This window comes from Musca autumnalis, unplaced genomic scaffold (assembly GCF_047663935.1).
Source record: "Musca autumnalis isolate F117 unplaced genomic scaffold, ASM4766393v1 scaffold_5, whole genome shotgun sequence".
NCBI classification, from domain to species: domain Eukaryota; kingdom Metazoa; phylum Arthropoda; class Insecta; order Diptera; family Muscidae; genus Musca; species Musca autumnalis.
The window spans coordinates 207,647,912-207,668,165 of NW_027412088.1; the positions used below are offsets into that span (position 1 = coordinate 207,647,912).

Sequence of the window (20,254 nt, forward strand, 5' to 3'; positions counted from 1 at the left end):
GGAGGACTAGCTTTCCTCTTGCACTAGTTTGTTCAATACAGACCTATCTCACTGGATCTATGGCATGTCTGGCGGTAGCAGTCAGAGTTGTATACATCCCGCCGATAAATAGCTGTACTCCTGCTTGTAGGCTCAATATTGGCCCATTTTTTGGATAGGCATAGAGCACTGTGCGCCTTAACTAACTTTAAATGAAAGATGCTTACACCTAGGAAGTTTTAGCGGATTCTGAAACAGCAATGTTCATAGATGAAAAAATCCAAAAACAAGAAAAAATAGCCGGAGCGCTTCTCAAATAAATCGCGGTCAAAGTTCACATTTTTAGGGTTTTTTTTTAGTTTTCAAGACTTTGCTGTGAAACCGCAAATATTATCTTGAAGTAAATATTGTAACAGTGAAAATTCTCTACAACATTTTCTTTAGACGCATTTCGATAATACTTGTGGTTATCCAGCGAAATCATGAGGAGTCTTTAGCTTAGGGAACTTTAATGCTCATAAGGATTTGTAACATTCGCTTCCAGATCAGAGGGGCTTAACACTGCCTGAGTAGATTGCTAGCTCTACGTTTTGCAACGTCAATGAGGACTCCACTGTTTGCAAGACCTAATCACCATGTATCCTGATCTGACAAACGAGGTTATCTGGGTTAGACCCGAGGTGATGAACTCTGAACGCAACACATACATCAATCAAAGGAAAGCTAATTGTCTAAGTTTCAGAAAGGACGTTCCGGGATATCATCACTACTGCAGCCGCTTGATACATACCTAATTTGATGATGATGAGCTTCGTTGAGCCAAACCCGTCGTGATCGTTTGAAGAGATCCAACTAGAGACGGAATAAGTAAATTGTGGCTAAAGTTTATGTCACTTTCGAATCCTGGAAAGAAGAATATAGTTTCAACTCGCCGTCCTTTGTCGTGGTTTGGGGCTCCGGTTTTTCCTGTGATGGTGGCTTATGAAAACTCACCAGTGCTCGGGAGGTCCTCAGAAGGCGGCTTACGGAAACTCGCCTTCTACGCCGTTCACACTAAGTCCGCACAATTCACTTTCCACTCTACTCACCTGGATTTTCTCTGGATCCTCGTTGATACAGGTTCGCACGGTTGCACACTGACTAATTCCTCCTGTAAGTTCGCCACTCCTTTTATAGGGCAACCAGACACCAGTTGTAACATTACGTCCTGGATCCTACCGTACAGGTTGTTGTTTCTTGTTTACAAGTCCGACCTGTTTACAAATCCTTCTTGTTTACAAGTCCAACTTGTTTACGAGTCTGGCGTACCCAAAGTCAAACCACACATGTTGTTGCTACTTGTTTTTCAGGTCCAACGTACCCAGAAGTCGAAGCACGCTAGTTGTTGCTACTTGTTTACAAGTTCGACTTGTTTACGAGTCCGACTTGTTTACAAGTCCGGCGTACCCTAGTCAAAGCACACGAGTTGTTGCTACTTGTTTTTTCAATTCCGACGTACCCAAGAGTCGACGCACTCGAGTTGTTGCTTGTTTACATCAATGCCTATGGATATAAGCATGCGTGTTTGGTTGGATGTTGTTGACGCCTAATCAGCTGTTGAGGCTATTGGTGTTAATCTTGGTGTAGCTGCTAGGACAACTGTAAGTTGTTTTGGAATTCAATCGACGACACCATGAACATACCCACGCAACATAAAAACGCAAAGTATTTGTTGAATTCAAAATAAAGTATAATTCCCTTATATGTAGTTATCCTTTACATACAATTATATCTATCAGATTGTGAGCCGGAAACGAGGTCCGACTTCCGGCATCACAAAGATCATTACGTATAAGTCGGGTACCTTCCTTAATATAATTTGTGAAGTTCGGAACTTCTTTTTGATCGATCCTACCACTTTTTTCAACGTGAGGAAATCGATGGTCAGTCTATTCACTAAATAGACGAAAATGAGACAGTGTTGAATGTTCTGGTCCATTGTAACAGAATACAGACTACATTCTACTGTCACAGTTTGATCATGTCGTCTGCGCATGCTGAGATGTAGGACCAATGTCTTCCAGTCTCTAGCCGGCAGCACTTGGGGTGCCGACAAAGAAACCTGAAATAGATCGGTTTGCGGTAAGCTATGCGGCGTATATAAACATGATAGAACGCCACTCTGAGAACTCCAATAGGGTGCCTCCTCATGACATCAGTGAACCATCTGCACTAAAGGACTAATATTCTTCTAGTACAGAAACACAGTAGCATGCTTTCGTTTCAGTACTTGCTCGGGTGTTATCGTGAGTGTCATCCCAACTCCCATTGGCCATTCGGACGAACAGATGGACAAACGGACCGCTATGGCTAAATTGGCTCAAAATTGTGTAAAACGGATTTTGTCTTAAGGGGTTATAGCCACTTGCAAATGTTAAAAAGTCAAAAAATTTCGAGTCGATCGGACAAAATTGGCTGGGATATATGAGTTAGAAAGGAATAATTCATTGTGATTTGTATGTAACTTCGAAGTTTTAAACGCGTTTTTCTCGAAATGGCATTATAAAAGCGGTGTCCACTGTACTTTGAAAACGCATGATCCGACCTTCATATGTTTTTGTGGGATTATTATACACACACAAGACTTGTCCTTAAGCAACCATTCATTTTTTCGTTAAAATTTAAAAGTTGATTTTACAGTTCACCATTATTATTTTTTTTTTTTTTTTTAATGGATATTTTTATTTTAATGCAGTTTCGCTTAAGGACAAGATTATTAGGTTCTTAATGATCCCATAAAAATATATGCTGATCGGTTTATTTATTTTCGATCACCACACCACAAACCGATTTAGAAAGAACAGTGTTTCGAAGGCGGCCATTTGTCAGAAAACCATGCAATATTTTTCAGCAAAAAAAATATCCGAAAGTAGCGTAAGGTATGACCATTCAGATGGAAACAAAATGTTCTAAAAAAGTTTGGTATATTTTTGTAAAAAAAATCATGAATACATACATATGTAGGGTCTAAAGCCATAATTACGATGAGACGCATTTTTGATCGCAAATGAAAATTAAAGACAGTTGACGTACCGACTAAGTCCCAGGGATTTTTTTGGATATTTCGCGCAGTTACAAACGTAATGTAATGTAATTGAGATTTAAAAATTACCACACAAGGAAACCACGATATTTTGGCACCACTGAATAACTGTTATCGCTCTGTCATATAAATTGATTCTCTCTCTCTCTTTCTATAAGCACACTTTCTCATTTCTCGTGGAATGGCATTGGAAAACCTGTATTTTCTTTTAGATAGGTGGCAGTACGTTGAAGCGTATGTTTGATACAATCTTTTGTGTGTTTGGAAAAAAGCCCCTATTTCTCGTAGACTTTGTAACATTTTTGTCTTTGTTGTTTGCAAAAATAATGGGTTTCCCATTATTTTTCGCCTTTCTTAGCTCCCCTGTATTGACAGCTGCGGCAGCTGCTGTGTGTTTTGTTTTTTTTTTTTTTTTCTTCTCCTTTTGCTAAGAAAAATGTGCAAAATTTTCAGTTGAAGTTTATTTGTGTAATCGTGCGGTAGTCAATTGTTAAACGTGTCGGTCATATTCGGTTTGGTCAAACGGATTTGCAGGATTTTGTACGTGCAAATTTCGTAGTGAAACGACACGCAATGTTTGTTCTGCTTTCTATGTTTACAATTCGTGTGTAACCTTTTACTTTACATTACTTTTATTCAGCCTAACCCCGATTTGTGTCAATTTTGTTTACATTATACCAAAGCCGTCGGGTATTAATACTGCTGATGTGGTTATTTGTGTGTGAGAAATAAAAAATTGGAATACAAAAATAATTAGTGAATGTAAACAGGCGACTAATGAACTGCAAATACATGAAATACCTCATCTTTGACACCTAGAATTTGGAAACCTTTAAAATGCTTAAGCAATTTGTTGGATGCCTAATCGCAGTATGCTTTGTGAAAAATCTTTAAAATACGAAATTTTTTTTGTTGTAATCCTTTTGGGTGTTTCATTGGAACTGCTTTCTATAAATATAACCCCTTTTTTGATTGGTAGTTTTGCTGTTTCTTTATTTATAGTTTTGTTGGCATTTCTTTTTGCACTTTTCTACTACTCTGCTTTATGTTAACTTTCAACCCCTCTTCTTAAAAACTTAGCTCTTAGAGTTTATCTCAGCTCTCTGCTCTTATGTCATAACAAGCATCTCTTATTTTGCTGTGAAACCTTCAGTACTCTTCCCTTAGATTAGAGTTGGCGCTTTTTCTACAAAAGGATGCTGCTGGCTGCCACAGATGCTGGGCATACCTAAGCACGATGTGGTGTGGCATGGTGTTTTGTTGTTGTTAGCTTTACTGTTAACGATAACGATGCCTCTGTGGCGGCAGCAGCAGCACTATCTTTGCTTTGCTACTGTATCATCATCTGTGTCAGAAATTTTATTGTACACAAAACTCTACCGCTTCTTTTGTACGTTTGCGTGGGCAACTGCGTCATTAGTGGTCTAGTCTCTGTAGACATTTAACGTAATCGCACATTTTGTCGCATTCTTGATAAGCTACTCCTGATAGAAGAAGAAGCCACCATACCAATGCCATGGCACAACAGCACTTCAAAATGCCGTATCGCGCTCAACACTCATAACATTAATTAAGACGAAGAAAAAAATATTACCCTTAGGAGAATTTATTTATTGTTGGCAATAAAAATAATAAATTAATAAAATAGACAAAAAACGCATCTTATAAGAAAAAAATAAAAGAAATTAAATTAAAAACCATGTGAGTTCAAGGAATATAAAATAATTTGTAACAATTACTCTGGAGAAATTATGTCTAATTAAACGCACAAATATTGTGTATGTGTTGGTGGTTGATAATGTGTACAAGAATTTCTAAACTTCGCAAAGGAAAAAAAAACAAAAAGATGTTTACCCACACCACTTGAACTTAGCCGGGAAAAAAGTTTGCGTTGAGTATAAGAATGTGTGCGTGTTTGGAGTTTGAAAAAACAAAAATTCCCAAATAACTTGACAATAATTGATGATGCCTAAAGATTTGTATAACATTTTCACATTGTTGTGATATTTGAACTTTTTGATTGATTAATTTCGACAATACAAAGGAAGAAATTATAAAAGAATCAGTAATGAAAATGTGTGGTAAATTGTGTATATGATTATATAAATTAAAAGCAAACACAGAATAAAATATGTGCGTATTTTAAAAACCATATCACGGAATATAAAAACATATCAATATTAACACCGATTTTAAATCGTAACAACCAAACAATAAGCAACGAAATACAAAGAGTATCATTTCAAAACTTCAAGGAGTCATTTAATAAAAAATACAACCTTCCTCTTTCCTTTGAACCAAGAAGTAGCTGTTAGCCATTAAATAGCTGTTATGTAAAATATTCCCTTTAGACATTTCTCCGCCACCGCTGATGTGTTTCATGATTGACTATATCGATTCAATCTTTTAGATACTTCCCACCCATAGATGCCCGATCTTGATCTTTTGAAATTTGAATCGTTTTGTACTGAATTCAATACATAAAAATGTAATTTTTTGGCGTGAAAAGCTTACCCTTAAAAGTTCGAAAAAGATAACATTTTTTGTGCAGGCAGTTATGGGGATTTATTTTTAGTAGAAATATATCCCTTTGGAAATAAGAAAAATATCCACAGCGGCATGATTTTCCATATATAATTGTTCCACAAACATCCTAGAAGGGACAAGGGAGACTTCTCTCATAGCAGTGAGTGCACGCCCATTCATATTAGCTCAATGATATAGGATCTACTGTTTATCGCCGAGTCCGAACAGCATCTCTTAACACTCCACATGTAGAGCATACATAGGAAACGTTGCCAAGCACTACGCTGTGGTTGAGGTTTGTTTTTCCACCGTTGAAAATTTTATGTTGCCTAGCCTGGAAATAGAACACAGGCATTCAGCGTTCACGGCGGGTGTGCATACCATTCCACTACGGTGGCACCCAGCATAATTGTTAAGCTTTTCCATAGGAAAAGCCATCCTCAGCTTCTGAGGACAGTTTTTAAAGAGGAAAAAGCCATCATCAGCTTCTGAGGACAGTTTTTAAAGCGGAAAAAGTCATCCTCAGCTGCTGAGGATAGTTTTTCCATAGGAAAAAGTCATTCTCAGCTGCTGAGGATAGTTTTTCCATAGGAAAAAGTCATTCTCAGCTGCTGAGGATAGTTTTTCCATAGGAAAAAGTCATCCTCGGCTGCTGAGGATAGTTTTTCCATAGGAAAAAGTGAGGATAGTTTTTCCATAGAAAAATGTCATCCTCAGCTGCTGAGGATAGTTTTTCCATAGGAAAAAGTCATCCTCAGCTGCTGAGGATAGTTTTTCCATAGAAAAATGTCATCCTCAGCTGCTGAGGATAGTTTTTCCATAGAAAAATGTCATCCTCAGCTGCTGAGGAGTTTTTCCATAGGAAAAAGTCATCTTCAGCTGCTGAGGGTAGTTTTTCCATAGGAAAAAGTCATCCTCAGCTGCTGAGGATAGTTTTTCCATAGGAAAAAGTCATCCTCAGCTGCTGAGGATAGTTTTTCCATAGGAAAAAGTCATCCTCAGCTGCTGAGGATAGTTTTTCCATAGGAAAAAGTCATCCTCAGCTGCTGAGGATAGTTTTTCCATAGGAAAAAGTCATCCTCAGCTGCTGAGGATAGTTTTTCCATAGGAAAAAGTCATCCTCAGATGCTGAGGATAGTTTTTCCATAGGAAAAAGTCATCCCCAGCTGCTGAGGGTAGTTTTTCCATAGGAAAAAGTCATCCTCAGCTGCTGAGGATAGTTTTTCCATAGGAAAAAGTCATCCTCAGCTGCTGAGGATAATTTTTCCATAGGAAAAAGTCATCCTTAGCTGCTGAGGATAGTTTTTCCATAGGAAAAAGTCATCCCCAGCTGCTGAGGATAGTTTTTCCATAGGAAAAAGTCACCCTCAGCTGCTGAGGATAGGTTTTCCATATGAAAAAGTCATCCTCAGCTGCTGAGGATAGTTTTCCCATAGAAAACAGTCATCCTCAGCTGCTGAGGATGGTTTTTTCCATAGTAAACAGTCATCCTCAGCTACTGAGGTTAGGATATCGATAGGAAAAAGTAATCCTCAGCTGCTGAGGATAGTTTTTCCATAGGAAAAAGTCATCCTCAGCTTCTGAGGATAGTTTTTCCGTAGAAAAAAGTCATCCTCAGCTGCTGAGGATAGTTTTTCCATAGGAAAAAGTCATCCTCAGCTGCTGAGGATAGTTTTTCCATAGGAAAAAGTCATCCTCAGCTGCTGAGGATAGTTTTTCCATAGGAAAAAGTCATCCTCAGCTGCTGAGGATAGGTTTTCCATATGAAAAAGTCATCCTCAGCTGCTGAGGATAGTTTTTCCATATGAAAAAGTCATCCTCAGCTGCTGAGGATAGTTTTTCCATAGGAAAAAGTCATCCTCAGCTGCTGAGGATAGTTTTCCCATAGAAAACAGTCATCCTCAGCTGCTTAGGATGGTTTTTTCCATAGTAAACAGTCATCCTCAGCTACTGAGGATAGGATTTCCATAGGAAAAAGTCATCCTCAGCCGCTGAGGATAGTTTTTCCATAGGAAAAAGTCATCCTCAGCTGCTGAGGATAGTTTTTCCATAGGAAAAAGTCATCCTCAGCTGCTGAGGATAGTTTTTCCATAGGAAAAAGTCATCCTCAGCTGCTGAGGATAGTTTTCCCTTAGGAAAAAGTCATCCTCAGCTGCTGAGGATAGTTTTTCCATAGGAAAAAGTCATCCTCAGCTGCTGAGGATAGTTTTTCCATAGGAAAAAGTCATCCTCAGCCGCTGAGGATAGTTTTTCCATACGAAAAAGTCATCCTCAGCTGCTGAGGATAGTTTTTTAATAGGAAAAAGTCATCCTCATAGTTTTTCCGTAGGAAAAAGTCATCCTCAGCTGCTGAGGTAGTTTTTCCGTAGGAAAAAGTCATCCTCAGCTGCTGAGGTAGTTTTTCCGTAGGAAAAAGTCATCCTCAGCTGCTGAGGTAGTTTTTCCGTAGGAAAAAGTCATCCTCAGCTGCTGAGGATAGTTTTTCCATAGGAAAAAGTCATCCTCAGCTGCTGAGGATAGTTTTCCCATAGAAAACAGTCATCCTCAGCTGCTGAGGATGGTTTTTTCCATAGTAAACAGTCATCCTCAGCTACTGAGGATAGGATTTCCATAGGAAAAAGTCATCCTCAGCTGCTGAGGATAGTTTTTCCATAGGAAAAAGTCATCCTCAGCTGCTGAGGATAGTTTTTCCATAGGAAAAAGTCATCCTCAGCTGCTGAGGATAGTTTTTCCATAGGAAAAAGTCATCCTCAGCTGCTGAGGATAGTTTTCCCTTAGGAAAAAGTCATCCTCAGCTGCTGATGATAGTTTTTCCATAGGAAAAAGTCATCCTCAGCTGCTGAGGATAGTTTTTCCATAGGAAAAAGTCATCCTCAGCTGCTGAGGATAGTTTTTCCATAGGAAAAAGTCATCCTCAGCTGCTGAGGATAGTTTTTCCATAGGAAAAAGTCATCCTCAGCTGCTGAGGATAGTTTTTCCATAGGAAAAAGTCATCCTCAGCTGCTGAGGATAGTTTTTCCATAGGAAAAAGTCATCCTCAGCTGCTGAGGATAGTTTTTCCATAGGAAAAAGTCATCCTCAGCTGCTGAGGATAGTTTTTCCATAGGAAAAAGTCATCCTCAGCTGCTGAGGATAGTTTTCCCTTAGGAAAAAGTCATCCTCAGCTGCTGAGGATAGTTTTCCCTTAGGAAAAAGTCATCCTCAGCTGCTGAGGATAGTTTTTCCGTAGGAAAAAGTCATCCTCAGCTGCTGAGGATAGTTTTCCCTTGGGAAAAAGTCATCCTCAGCTGCTGAGGATAGTTTTCCCTTGGGAAAAAGTCATCCTCAGCTGCTGAGGATAGTTTTCCCTTAGGAAAAAGTCATCCTCAGCCTCAGCCTCAGGATAGTTTTTTAATAGGAAAAAGTCATCCTCATAGTTTTTCCGTAGGAAAAAGTCATCCTCAGCTGCTGAGGTAGTTTTTCCGTAGGAAAAAGTCATCCTCAGCTGCTGAGGTAGTTTTTCCGTAGGAAAAAGTCATCCTCAGCTGCTGAGGTAGTTTTTCCGTAGGAAAAAGTCATCCTCAGCTGCTGAGGATAGTTTTTCCATAGGAAAAAGTCATCCTCAGCTGCTGAGGATAGTTTTCCCATAGAAAACAGTCATCCTCAGCTGCTGAGGATGGTTTTTTCCATAGTAAACAGTCATCCTCAGCTACTGAGGATAGGATTTCCATAGGAAAAAGTCATCCTCAGCTGCTGAGGATAGTTTTTCCATAGGAAAAAGTCATCCTCAGCTGCTGAGGATAGTTTTTCCATAGGAAAAAGTCATCCTCAGCTGCTGAGGATAGTTTTTCCATAGGAAAAAGTCATCCTCAGCTGCTGAGGATAGTTTTTCCATAGGAAAAAGTCATCCTCAGCTGCTGAGGATAGTTTTTCCATAGGAAAAAGTCATCCTCAGCTGCTGAGGATAGTTTTCCCTTAGGAAAAAGTCATCCTCAGCTGCTGATGATAGTTTTTCCATAGGAAAAAGTCATCCTCAGCTGCTGAGGATAGTTTTTCCATAGGAAAAAGTCATCCTCAGCTGCTGAGGATAGTTTTTCCATAGGAAAAAGTCATCCTCAGCTGCTGAGGATAGTTTTTCCATAGGAAAAAGTCATCCTCAGCTGCTGAGGATAGTTTTTCCATAGGAAAAAGTCATCCTCAGCTGCTGAGGATAGTTTTTCCATAGGAAAAAGTCATCCTCAGCTGCTGAGGATAGTTTTTCCATAGGAAAAAGTCATCCTCAGCTGCTGAGGATAGTTTTTCCATAGGAAAAAGTCATCCTCAGCTGCTGAGGATAGTTTTTCCATAGGAAAAAGTCATCCTCAGCTGCTGAGGATAGTTTTTCCATAGGAAATAGGAAAAAGTCATCCTCAGCTGCTGAGGATAGTTTTCCCTTAGGAAAAAGTCATCCTCAGCTGCTGAGGATAGTTTTTCCGTAGGAAAAAGTCATCCTCAGCTGCTGAGGATAGTTTTCCCTTGGGAAAAAGTCATCCTCAGCTGCTGAGGATAGTTTTCCCTTGGGAAAAAGTCATCCTCAGCTGCTGAGGATAGTTTTCCCTTAGGAAAAAGTCATCCTCAGCCGCTGAGGATAGTTTTTCCATACGAAAAAGTCATCCTCAGCTGCTGAGGATAGTTTTTTAATAGGAAAAAGTCATCCTCATAGTTTTTCCGTAGGAAAAAGTCATCCTCAGCAGCTGAGGATAGTTTTTTCCATAGGAAAAAGTCGTCCTCAGCAGCTGAGGATAGTTTCTCCCAACGAATAAGGCATCCTCAGCTGCTGAGGACAGTTTGTCCATAGGAAAAATTCATTCTCAGCTGCTGAGGATGACTTTTTCCTACAGAAAAACTATCATCAGCAGCTGAGGATAACTTTTTTTCCTATAGAATAACTATCATCAGTTATCGTGTGGTTCAGGCATTTTTGTTGGTGCCGTCAGGTGTTGAACTATAAAAACCTTTTACCGTCGTAATAGGAGTCGCGAGGACGAGGTGCTGCTGAAAAACCGAACATTTTTTGCGATGTACCCTAAGGAGTTGGACCAACTCGGTTGATTCATTTGAAAATTATCGTGAGCACAATTTTTGCGAAAAATTTTGAGCTTTTTGGGGGGTACTGGAAGATGTGGTCCATCTTCAAATTTGATATAAGTTTGAACAAAATATTACGAAGAACAAATTTTTGATCAAATCGGTGATGCCCTCGACAGTTGTCGTGCTCTCTAGCCAGCCAGACGGATGGTCATGGTTAAATCGATTCCAAATTGTCTGAAACGGCTGATAAGTATGTTTTTTCGCCCTAACGAGAAAATTTCCACAGCAACTAAGGATAAATTTTCCTACAATGGAAATATCAGCTGCTGAGGATGATTTATTTTCCTTTGGAAAAACTATCCTCAGCAACTGAGGAAGATTTTTTCCTACAGAAAAAGTATCCTAAGCAACTGAGGATGATAGTTTCCAATAGAAAAACTATCCTCAACAGCTTAGGACGATTTTACCTATAGCCGTCAACCGGTTAGAATGATTTTTTCTCTAGAAAAAATTTCCTCGGCAGCTGAGAGCGATATTTGTCTATAGGAAAAACATACACATCATTATTTTTTTCCTGTGAGATTGTTTTTCAATTGGAAAACATCACAATCAAAGCATATTAGTCTTGGAAGTAATTTCTCTATAGGAAAAAAATTGTCCACAACCCAAAATAACTACTAAGGATAATTTGCTTGCTATAAAAAAAGTATTCTCCATCCGTCACTTCCGAAGGATACTGCAGGTAATGATATTTTCCCTATGTGAAAAAGTTGTTCTCCTTACGATATTTTCCACAGAAATTTTCTCGTTAGAACGAAAAACATACTTTTACCTGAATATTTTTGAAGGCCATCCATCGAAGCCTTCCTCCTACCCGAACGATCAGTTCGAATTCAAATTAAATTCCCAAAACTCACAATTTTTCGCTAAAATGGTAGTCACAATAATTCTCAAATGAATCAACCGATTTGGTCCAAAATGTGTTTCTATTAAAATTTCTTCCAGACATACATCAGGTTCGAATATGGACTATGTCGCCCCACTCCTTAGGGTACCTCCCACACAAATTTCGGTGCAGTTCAGATTAAGACCAACTCGGTACAAGTATTTTAGGGGCAAGATTATTTACGTTGGCCAAATCCGATCTAATCATACATATATGCAGTACCTCACTGCGTATCAGTATTGAAGAACTGAAATTGAAATAAAACAATCATACGCCCTTGCCTACTCTCAAGTTCCGAGTAATTGACATAATTCAACTTATTGTTAATGCTAGTTTCATGTTTTCTCAGACAATTAACTGTACGATTTTTCCACTTCTTCAGTCTTCACCCTTCACCCACGCCAACCATTAAAAAAACAAGTTCTTTAACAATTCCTGTCTTACAATTTTCCAAAAGTTTTCTTATCATCATAAATCTGTACATTTCGAAACAAAAGTTTATTGCAACAAAGCCAACAACAACTACGTACCGATGCTGCTGTTGTTGTGTTGTTCTTTTCATTGTTATTTTCTTGTCGGAATGTGTGCAGCATGTAAAATAAATCTTTGCACATAACTCGTAACTATGATTAATCCCCCATTGCTGGATAAGTTGGGTCAAGGCTGCCGTTTTAATTTTTCTTCTACAGCAGCAAGTCATAAATAAGAAAAAAAAAGAAAAACTAAATTAATAGAGGGTGGGAGATGGTGACAACTACAACTGCCACTACAAAATTCTAAGAATATAACTCAATTAATAAATGAAAGTGAGGTGTACCCCAGCCAGACAAAATCACAAAATCTAATGTGAAATGTGTCACCAAAGAAAACAAATAGTAATAGCAGTATTTGCAAACATTGATACATACACACATGAATATGCTCACGCAAATGAAATAACGTTTTAGTAAATTAAAAGAACATTATTCAAAAGAAAAGTTCCATGTTGAAATACAAAAATAAACAAAAACTTACATCTGTAATTATTTTCAATTTGTTTGTGTAAAAGATGTCCTACTACAGCCAGCCTAGATTTTCCCTCCTTCCAACAAATAAAAAGCCCTATGTTGCTCGTTCGCTACCATAGAGCCCAGTAGAAAGGAAGCACAGACTCAAGGTGAAATTATATTTCTTCTTCTTAAAGGAAATGAAAAAGAAACACAAAAAGCCATATTGGCAAAATCAATGTATGTGTGTGCGCGCGTGATTGTAATGTGAAAGCACATTAATGGATACTCTCCCAAGACAAGAATACGCAATGCACAACACAAACAACTACACATTAACAACATAAACAAAACATTCTCTTAACCCCCGTCTGCCTTCTTGTATCTATGCCCGGCATCTCTTCAAAAAGAAACAAGAATCATCAAGAGAGATAACATCCAAAAAGGAAGCGGAGAAGATAACTACTAATACGAAAATTCTAAAAGCCAGAGAAAAAGGGAAATCATCTCAAAGCGGCATGCGGAATTTCTTTGTCACCAAAAAGGTCTAAGCTAGGCAATGTTGACGGAAATAAGCCCCCTAGCTTGAGGGGCTATAGCGACAAAAACACACACACGCGCAAGCAAAATAATAATAAGAAAAATTCTTTGATGACACCTAAAGCTCAATCTACAAAACAAAAAACACAAAAAGCAATATTTTATGGCCCAATAACCAATTTAAATAATTCTAATACTAATTACAACAAGAACAAAACAAACGAATAATAAAATACAATTACAATTGCAACAAAAACAAACAAACAAATAATTAATATCATCAAAAATGCCTTTCGGTCGTAAATCACCATTTGAGGCATTGGCCTTACCAGGCGTTATATTAGCCTATAAATACAGTCAATTTCGTCAGAGACGTCGAGAAGCGGCCAGTCGTCGTGTCACGGAACGAGAGCTGTCAGCGTTACATCATAAAATCGTAAGTAGAAAAAAGTGTTTTTAATTAAAATAATATTTTTGACAATAAAATTTTATTTTTCACGGAGTACACTAGATCGTATGAAAGGGTTAAGAGCATAAAAATGTGTATGCGCCAGGACGTAGGCAGGGGGGTGGGGGTAGGGTGCCCGATGTTCTGTTTTGATTCATTAACAATTTTGTAAGAAATATTTAAAAAACAAAATTTTTGAATACTCATTTTGAAAAAAAAAAACTACCAGTAAAATCTGAAACACTTCGTTATGTCACATTAGTCCATTATCAAATAAAAAATGAACTCAGAATACTGCATATTTGCTAGAGGTTATATTCGAGCAATATAGAAGTCTCGAGGTTTTATGCTCGTCTTGTATACCAAAAATACGAGTTCTGTATTCCAGAAATGGAAGTGCATGAAACGGAATGTCTTTTGGACAAAATGTACCATATATCAATGTTTTTTTCATGGAGTATATCTCAATTGGAAACTTCTTTCACTACCTTCACCAACATTTTGTAATCCTATTGTAGACAAATTTGTTAATAAGCATTGGGAGAAAATAATGAAGAAAAATTAATTTTTGTGCCACAAAAAAGAACTGTTAAAATCTGCTATATGTACATAGCTTATTCAATTGAATTGATTCCTATCATCAACAAATTGTATCAAATTCTGCTGTTATTTGTATTTTATAATTGTATGTGAATAATTATATTCTCAGCCTTTAATCCTCGTTCAAAAAAAGGTCACAACGTTCTAAAAACTCCCTGAATAAATAATATTTGGATAAAAAGTTTTTGGTTGTGTATCCGGTATTTGATCTTTTCCTAAAAAAGTCTCAATTCACACAGTACCACGTTGAAACTTTTACTTATTTCCAGAAAATAAAATTTACGAATTTTCATGATTTCGCTGCCAACCTTTTTTTTTTTTTGATAAATTCAAAACGCTTTTGAGCTCAAGTGGTCAATCCGCATTGTTGATTTATTTGCTCAATACTTCGCTAATAATATGTATGGTTCTATAAGAATCGATTGTTAGTTGTCAATACTATGTACATTTTTAAGCAAAAAATTTAATTGAATATTTGGATTCTTGTTCCAACAAATGAGTCCTAAAACTTCTACTTCTACAATTAAAAAATTAACAACGTTTTTTTTGTAAGACTTGCAGACCCCGGTCCGCGTTACTGGCCCGTCGTAATGAGTTTTAATGACAACTTTTTATCGACTTTATGCTTGACAATTCAAAAACAGGTATTTTCTATTTATCAACAGATTTGGTCTGTAACCTTTCTTTTCTCTTACGGATTTTGTCGGATTTTTTTCGCCAATTTATGCTGTTTAGGATTTATTATCGTCCATATCCCTATCTTTATCCTAAATCTATCTAATTATAAAAGTTAAAAAAATGGTTAAGTCGAATTCTCCCACTTATTGAGACTTATATATTTAAGTTGTTCACGGCTGATGGACCGCTGAACCTCACCATTTAAGGACCGTTGTTTCGAAAATTAATTTGCAACCCGATGCACTGTGGTTCCGCCCGTGTACAAAAATCAAAAATTTATGTCGACAAATTTGATTGCGATTGAAATAAATATTCTCGAAAACACATTAAATTTGTATTATCCAGTATTAGTTTTGCCAATTTACAGCGGTAGTATGCCATGTTAAGTCGAAGAAGTTGAGATTTGTATGTAGTACCTTAAAAACAAAGTGAAATTATGAAATAATTAAGTGGTAAATGTACAATTTCCAAAATGAAAATTATAGTTGATGGCATTGAAAATATTCTTACGAAAAAACAAATTCAAAATTCGTTTTCTAAGTTCCTTAAAAATAAATTCTTTGTAAATGACTTTTTGTGCTTTTTTAATATCATTGCTATAAATTTATGTTGAGTTTTACTAATGTTGGCCCCGTAAGGGCCAACGGTTGGAAAATTTGGCTAAAATCGTCAAAATACCGAATATCGGGAGGTACGTTTATATGGGAGCTATACTTAAACTTGGACCTATATTGAACATTTTTTGCACCGACGCACACTGGTCGAAACCACTGATCTAGCGGCGCGAAAGTAAAAAAATCGAACAATAAAATTGCGAAATATTTTAAATTGTATCGATTACAGACACTTTGCAGACAAAGATTTTGTTTTTTCACTTTTGTTGTTGTAAATATTCCCTCAGTTATTCACTATCAAATACAAGAGTTTTTGTTGCATCAGATTTTAAAAAATTGTTGCAAAAAATTAACTGTATATTTGTTTAAATGTTAAATAAATTCGTAATGAACCTGGACAACATTTATTTTTAATTAATAGCAGAGGGTGTGATTTAAATTATAAAAATTATTTTGGGGTCTGGAGGTACTTAGTTATATAGCAATAAAGTTTCAAAAAAAATCATTTTTTTAATGTTTTTGTGGGTTGTACGCCCTTGTTCCATAGAGTGCATCTTGTAAACTTGGCCGAACTTAGGTTCGATTATTTTTTGGGGAATGAAATTGGACTATCTGGATACGGAATAACTACATTAGGGCTGCAAATATTTGCAAATCTTTTGATGACTGCACTTTTAAAATAAGGGGTTTTTGCATGAAATTCATACAAATTTAGCTGTGCATTTGTATGGGAGCTAAATCAAAATAGGAACCTATCTTGGGAAATATTTGCAAGGAGGACTTCTACCCACGGAGACACTATAATACTATATTATATCTAAATATGTTATTAAATAACGGATAACACGTAAAAATTCTACGAATCGGGGGTGCCATAAAAGGGGATACATCGAAACATAAATCTGTGTTGAAAATGTTTTGTAAGAAGATTTTATAGGCAGTGAGAACACGGAATGCTAAATTACAGACAAGTTGGTTTAAAAATGTGGTCATGATATTCAAAATACCTTAAATTGGGAGGTACGGTTACATGGGGGCTATATCAGAACGTACACCTATGTCCATAATTTTTGGTGAAAATATTTTGTGACCACTAGGAACCCTAAGTACCAAATTACAGGTAATTTCCTACGAAATTGTGGCTTAAATCCTAAAAATACCGAAAACCTCAGCCGATATTGTTCATATTTGGCCCATTATTACCCACAGGTACAAGCTGAGTTTGTGCCAAATTTCAATGACGTTTCTCAATTCGTTTGCAAGTTATTAATTTTGCGCCGCTAGATCAGTGCTTTCGACCACCGTGCGACGTATGCTCTCCCCACCGAAGTCAAAATACAAAATTACAGCCAAATCGGTTAGAAAATCTGGCTAAAATACCGAATCTGGCTCAAAATACCGAATATAGGAAGGTACGTTTATATGGGAGCTACACCTAAACGTGGACCTATATAGAACATTTCTTTGCAAGGTGGTATGTTGTTCCCTCTGAACACAAAATGCAAGATTACAGCCAAATCGACTGGAAAATTTGGCTTAAATCGTCAAAATATAAAAAATCGGGGCGTAGCTTTATATGGGGGCTACACCCAAATGTGGACCTTCATCCATTAAATTTGTTTTTCTCCCTTTTGGGCTCGTTAGAAAACTATGTTTAAAATTTCGAGGCGTTAACTAGACTAGAACTATTTTTGGCACTCCTTTTCATACAAGTGGGACTACTGTGCGATGCAGTCATAAGTTTAGCAAACATAGCGATTATAAAACAATAGGCCCCGAAATTCGTCTACAAATAAATAGCATTTTGGACCACGGGACATTCCTGAACATTTTCTGAAAGTTGCGTTCAGTAGTTTTGGAAAAATAATGTTTTGAAAAGAGTGGGCGTGGTCAACAGTTTTCAGGATATAACATATTGAAAAAGTGGTCGTGGTGCGGTATTTTGGCTCCAAATATGTACCCAGGGTGCACACAACTTCCTTGCCTACCAAAATGTATGCTGAAACCGATATAATCATAAATTTGGTTTATACATATAGCGTTTAAAAGAAAGGCATGGGGAAGGTACCCCACCTCTTCCGAAATTCATAAAATATACATAACAACGGCAAACATTGAGCTTTTGTTGTAAATTTTATGGAAATCCCTTCAGTAGTATTGGAGTTATGACATATTTAAAAAAACAGGCGTGGTCAGGTCTTTAGGCTCTAAAGAAGTACCTAGATTGTAGATTAATACGTAAATTTTTAAACCGATACATGTATAATTCTTGCAAATATAACTTTTTTTTAAATATCGCATAGGGGAGGTACCCCGCTCCCTCTGGAATTCAATAAAATATATAGCCATCCACGTACGTTCCCTGACAATTTCAGTAGTTTTTTCTTTCCATGAAAACCTAAGTTGGGTTATAACAGCATTTGATTTTTATTCATAAAGATAAGGCGTTTTTTTAAATATGCCCATCTTCAAAATTCAAGAAAATATGCATACTATTTTCACCGGGGGCCATCCCTGTACATTTCCTGAACTTTTCAGGAAAATCGGTTCAGTAGTTTTGTAGATGTAACATATTTTAAAAAGTGGGTGTGGTCAAGTCTTTGGGTCCTAAAAAAGTGGGTAAGGTCAGAGACACAACCACAAATGTCTCGCAAATTAACTTCCAAATATATACACTCGTAATTATTGTAAATATATCATTTTTAAAAAGATATAGGGGAAGTACCACGCCCGGGAGCCATCCCTGTACATTTCCCGACAATTTCATAAAAATTGGCCCTGTAGTTTTTGTAGAAAAGATAAAAATTGAAAAATTAAAAAGTGGGCGTAAAAGTAGGTGTGATCGGGTTATGGCGAATATTTCACAGAAAGTATTATCCAAATCGGTCCAGCCGGTCTTAACTGATGCCATTGCCAACGAACGACATTTGATTTTTATTTATATAGATTATATCAAAAGTAGAAAATACAGCCGGTACAAGAGTCATTAAACTTTTTCAATTTATAATATTTACCAACATTTAAATAAAATTTTGGCGATTGGGATATTTGTTGACCCTGTTTTGGCAAATCTCATAGTTTCAAAAGTCGTAGTTTGTATCGTTCGATTTTAAATTTCTCCACTTTTTAATTGGCTTGCACATATTCTATCGCTTTTGGTAAATAAGCAAAGTTCTGGTGTTTTTATGATATAAAATAATACAACTTCCTTGTGAACTCTGTTTGTTGAATTTATTTATAAAATCAACAACAACCTTTAAAATAGCTTTACGTAACGCTACATAACATTTTAAAATTTCATGATTTTTTGTCAAGTTGGGCCCTCCCCCGAAATGAAATCCTGCGTACGTCCCTGATATGCGCCATAGTGCACGAAAAGATGAGATCAAATATGTATTTTCAATATTGTAGTGGTATTTCAACAAGGTTTTAAGGAATTGTAGACTGTATTTCCAATGTAATTACCTAGCAGTTTTCCTATATTTGCTGCAGATCTACTTAGTTTTCCTCCTCTATTACAAATTAAATATACCTGCAAAATTAGAGATTTATGTCATCACATCCAGACTAGGGATACGTAATCGAAGCAAAAGTCAACTTTGAAATTTTTCTATGTTTGACTTCAACAGAAAAATCGACATTTCGACTCTTCGATTTTAACAAATTTAAAAATCTGATTTGTTTTTTAATCAAATTAATTAAGGTTGACTAAAATCGGCTTGGTGATCGTATTTAGGTTTTTTAACAAATATTGTTGCCAACAGAGAGCGCCACTCCAAAATTTGTCCTGCCATAGAAAAATCGAAAATTGAACATGAAAAGTGGACTTTTCAGTTTTTGACCGAACTACCTGTAATTAAAAATTTGAGGTTCCGAGTGCTCAAAAAAAATTTTTTTAGCTACATATTTGGACCGAACTGCCTACAATTTAACATTTGAGGTTCCCAGTGGTCGCAAAATATTTCCACTAAAAATTGTCAACGTATGTCAATATTTCGGTATAGCCCCTATATAACGGTACCTCCCTATTTACGGTATTTTGAAAATTTTAGCCACCTTTTTTGACGATTAGGTCCCCCAGTGGTCACAAAACTACTACTCCAAAAATTTTCCACATGGGTCCATGTTTCGGTATAGACCCCATATAAGATTACCTCCCGATTTTGAGAGTTTTAGCTACATTTTTCACCGAACTGCCGGTACTTTAACATTTGAGGTTCCTAGAGGTCACAAACCATCTCCACCAACAATTGTCAAAATAGGCCAATGTTTTGGCATAGCCCTCATATAACCATACATCCCGATTTTCCATATTTTGAGGATTTTAGCTACTTTTTTTGAAATTTTACGTTTCAGTGGCGCGATACTCCAACTCATTTTTTGAGTTACCAACAAATGTCGGTAGATTTAAAATGCTTATAATTTCGATAATTAACGATATTTTTCGGTAAGTTAGTTACCAATAAAAAGTAGTAGTAAAGTTCTACCGATAGCAGTTTTAATGTTACCGATTTTTTTCGGTAACAAAAATGGGTTAGAGAATCGCACTACAGATTCCAAGTAGTCACAAAACTACTCCACCACAAATTGTCAACATAGGTCCGTGTTTTGGTATAGCTAGACTAGACATCCCGATTTTCGGTATTTTGAGGATTTTATCTACCTTTTTGGCGGAAGAACCTGTAATTCGACGATTGGGGCTCCCAGCGGTCACAAAACTACTCCTCCAAAAAATTTCAACAAGGTAACTTCCGATTTTCGGTATTTTTACGGATTTAGCTACAGTTTTTTACGGAATTTGTATCT

The 20,254-nt window shown here is 36.9% G+C and overlaps 1 protein-coding gene across 11 annotated transcripts in view; it reads left to right on the forward strand.

Annotated features, from left to right (window-relative positions):
• LOC141406692 (uncharacterized) overlaps nucleotides 1–20,254 on the forward strand; it is a 155,203-nt gene that overhangs the window by 50,928 nt on the left and 84,021 nt on the right. The window contains exons 1-2 of one of the 11 annotated variants that reach the window (XM_073992588.1): nucleotides 3,456–3,665; nucleotides 12,530–13,544. In XM_073992588.1, the coding sequence (XP_073848689.1) occupies nucleotides 13,395–13,544 (150 nt within the window). In that variant the 5' untranslated portion in view covers nucleotides 3,456–3,665; nucleotides 12,530–13,394. Of the gene's footprint in view, nucleotides 1–3,455; nucleotides 3,783–4,476; nucleotides 4,763–12,529; nucleotides 13,545–20,254 lie in introns of those variants that run through there. The other 10 variants (XM_073992586.1, XM_073992587.1, XM_073992589.1 and 7 more) reach the window with 10 other exon arrangements.